This window comes from Saccopteryx leptura, chromosome 1 (assembly GCF_036850995.1).
Source record: "Saccopteryx leptura isolate mSacLep1 chromosome 1, mSacLep1_pri_phased_curated, whole genome shotgun sequence".
Lineage (NCBI taxonomy): Eukaryota > Metazoa > Chordata > Mammalia > Chiroptera > Emballonuridae > Saccopteryx > Saccopteryx leptura.
In genome coordinates this window covers 280703486-280705701 of record NC_089503.1, presented here as the reverse complement: position 1 = coordinate 280705701, position 2216 = coordinate 280703486, and the positions used below count along the sequence as shown (strand labels likewise).

The following is a 2216-nucleotide window of genomic DNA, read 5'->3' as shown; positions in this document are numbered from 1 at the left end:
TCCTATCATGTTAAAGGACATATGACTATAACCAATAGTGATAAGGGGCTCCTAATTACAATTTTTGCTTCTGTACTTCCCACTTACAAAACTATAAAAACTAAGTAGAACAAAGGGCCAGCGCGCTCTCCTTCAGAATTCTGTCAGAGTAGCTGCCGCTTGGCCAAGCTAGACAATAAAGCTTTTATGTGTAATCCACGGACCTTGTTCATGTCTATCATGTTTTGGGTACCTCCGAATTAGGCTTAACAATAGGTGCTTAGAATATGTTGTTGCACAGATGAACATTAAAAAAGAGTAAGGAATGTAAATTTGTGATGTCCCCATTGGGCAGCTGCCCAGGCACCCACCATAGAGAGAACTGTGATTACAAGAGCCATTTTAACAACCAGTTTGCCAAACTCAACAAAAAATTAGGTACATTGTAATTGGTTCTGCTGAACTGGTACGAATCTGCTGCATCCCATCACTGAGAGTTTCTAAATGCTGCATCTCCTGCTGTCTGGCATTTATTTTCATGAACTGCCATCAAATCTCATTTTAACTTTGCTATCTTGTTTATAGCCCTCAAACCTTTTGGCAGACTGTGCTTCTACTAGGTTTAAGACAGCTATTCTGATAGCCTGCATATCAGTCAGTGCCAAAGTGGTCCCAGAAGGTGTAAAGTGCTGCAGAACACTCTCTAGCAACAGTGGGCTGCTTCTCTAGACCCCTGACAATATATATAAGGTACACAGAGACACACCACTTTTGTAGAAAGCTGCTCGGATGCTAAGTTCTTAACATTTTCAAAATATTAAGTAAATGACTGGTTGCCAGGTGACTGTCATTTTTTTTTTTTTGGTCTGAGCAACCACTGTGATATCATCAAAAGTTCCCCATTTTGTTCTTTATGAGTTCATCAGGAGACTCAGAGCTTGCCAGACCACCTGTTTACATGGTTAGACTTCAGCTTGAATGTTAAACACCTTGATGGGAAAGGTGATACATGGCATGTGTTCTCATCCTTTGAACACTCTTTATCTCAGAAGCTTTGCTTCTGCTGCAACCAAACATGTCACTTACTATTCTGAGTAAGAAAGAGAAGGAAAGAGCAATCCGCAGACTGTTGATACAAGCTCCTCCAGGGGAATTTGTAAATGTATTTGATGATCTCTGTCTGCTTATCCATGATGAAAAGCTCATGCAGCATCAAGGTGAGTGTGCAGGCCATCAACACTGCCAAAAATATTATGTACCACTCTGCATCGATGGAAATCCAGTCCTCTTGTCTCACCACAATATAGTGGGTGACTTCCGATTTTTTGACTATCACAGCAAACTTTCTTTCAAATTTGACCTGCTTCAAAACCAGTTAAAAGATATCCAAAGTCATGGTGTCATTCGGAATGAAACAGAATACCTGAGAAATGTGGTTTTCCGTGCCTTAAAAATCTATGTGAATGATCACTATCCAACAGGAAACTGCAATGTGCTGAGAAAAACTGTGAAAAATAAGGATTTCTTGATAGCTTGCATTGAAGGTCACTGCTATGAAACAGGAAATTGCTGGAATGGCCTTTGGAAATCTAAATGGATTTTCCAAGTAAATCCATTTCTAACCCAAGTAACAGGAAGAATTTTTGTGCAGGCTCACTACTTCAAGAGTGTCAACCTTCATGTTGAAATCTCCAAGGACCTGAAAGAAAGCTTGGAAATAGTTAACCAAGCTCAACTGGCTCTAAGTTTTGCAAGGCTTGTGGAAGAGCAAGAAAATAAATTTCAAGCTGCAGTCTGTGAAGAATTACAGGAGTTATCAGATGAAGCCCTGAGAAAAATTCTCCGAAGAGATCTCCCAGTGACCCGCACTTTTATTGACTGGCAGAGGATACTCTCTGACCTGAATCTGGTGATGTATCCTAAATTAGGATATGTCATTTATTCAAGAAGTGTGTTATGCAACTGGATCATATAAATGATTGCTCCTGGTAATTGTCTTTTCTTTTCTTTTTTTTTTGGTGACAGAGACAGAGAGAGACAGAGAGAGGGACAGATAGACAGGAAGGGAGAGAGATGAAAAGCATCATTTCTTTTTTGCTGCACCTTAGTTGTTCATTGACTGCTTTCTTGTATGTGCGTTGACGGGGGGGGGGCGCTACAGCAGAGCGAGTGACCCCTTGCTCAAGCTAACAACCTTGGGCTCAAGCTGGTGAGCCTTGCTCAAACCAGATGAGCCT

The 2216-nt window shown here is 40.8% G+C and overlaps 1 protein-coding gene across 1 annotated transcript; it reads left to right on the top strand.

Moving 5' to 3' along the window:
• Positions 1–1054: 1054 nt before the first annotated feature.
• Positions 1055–1954, top strand: LOC136389320 (F-actin-capping protein subunit alpha-3-like). The gene has a single exon (XM_066361123.1). The coding sequence runs from the start codon at positions 1055–1057 to the stop codon at positions 1952–1954; it is 900 nt and encodes a 299-aa protein (XP_066217220.1).
• Positions 1955–2216: the final 262 nt, after the last annotated feature.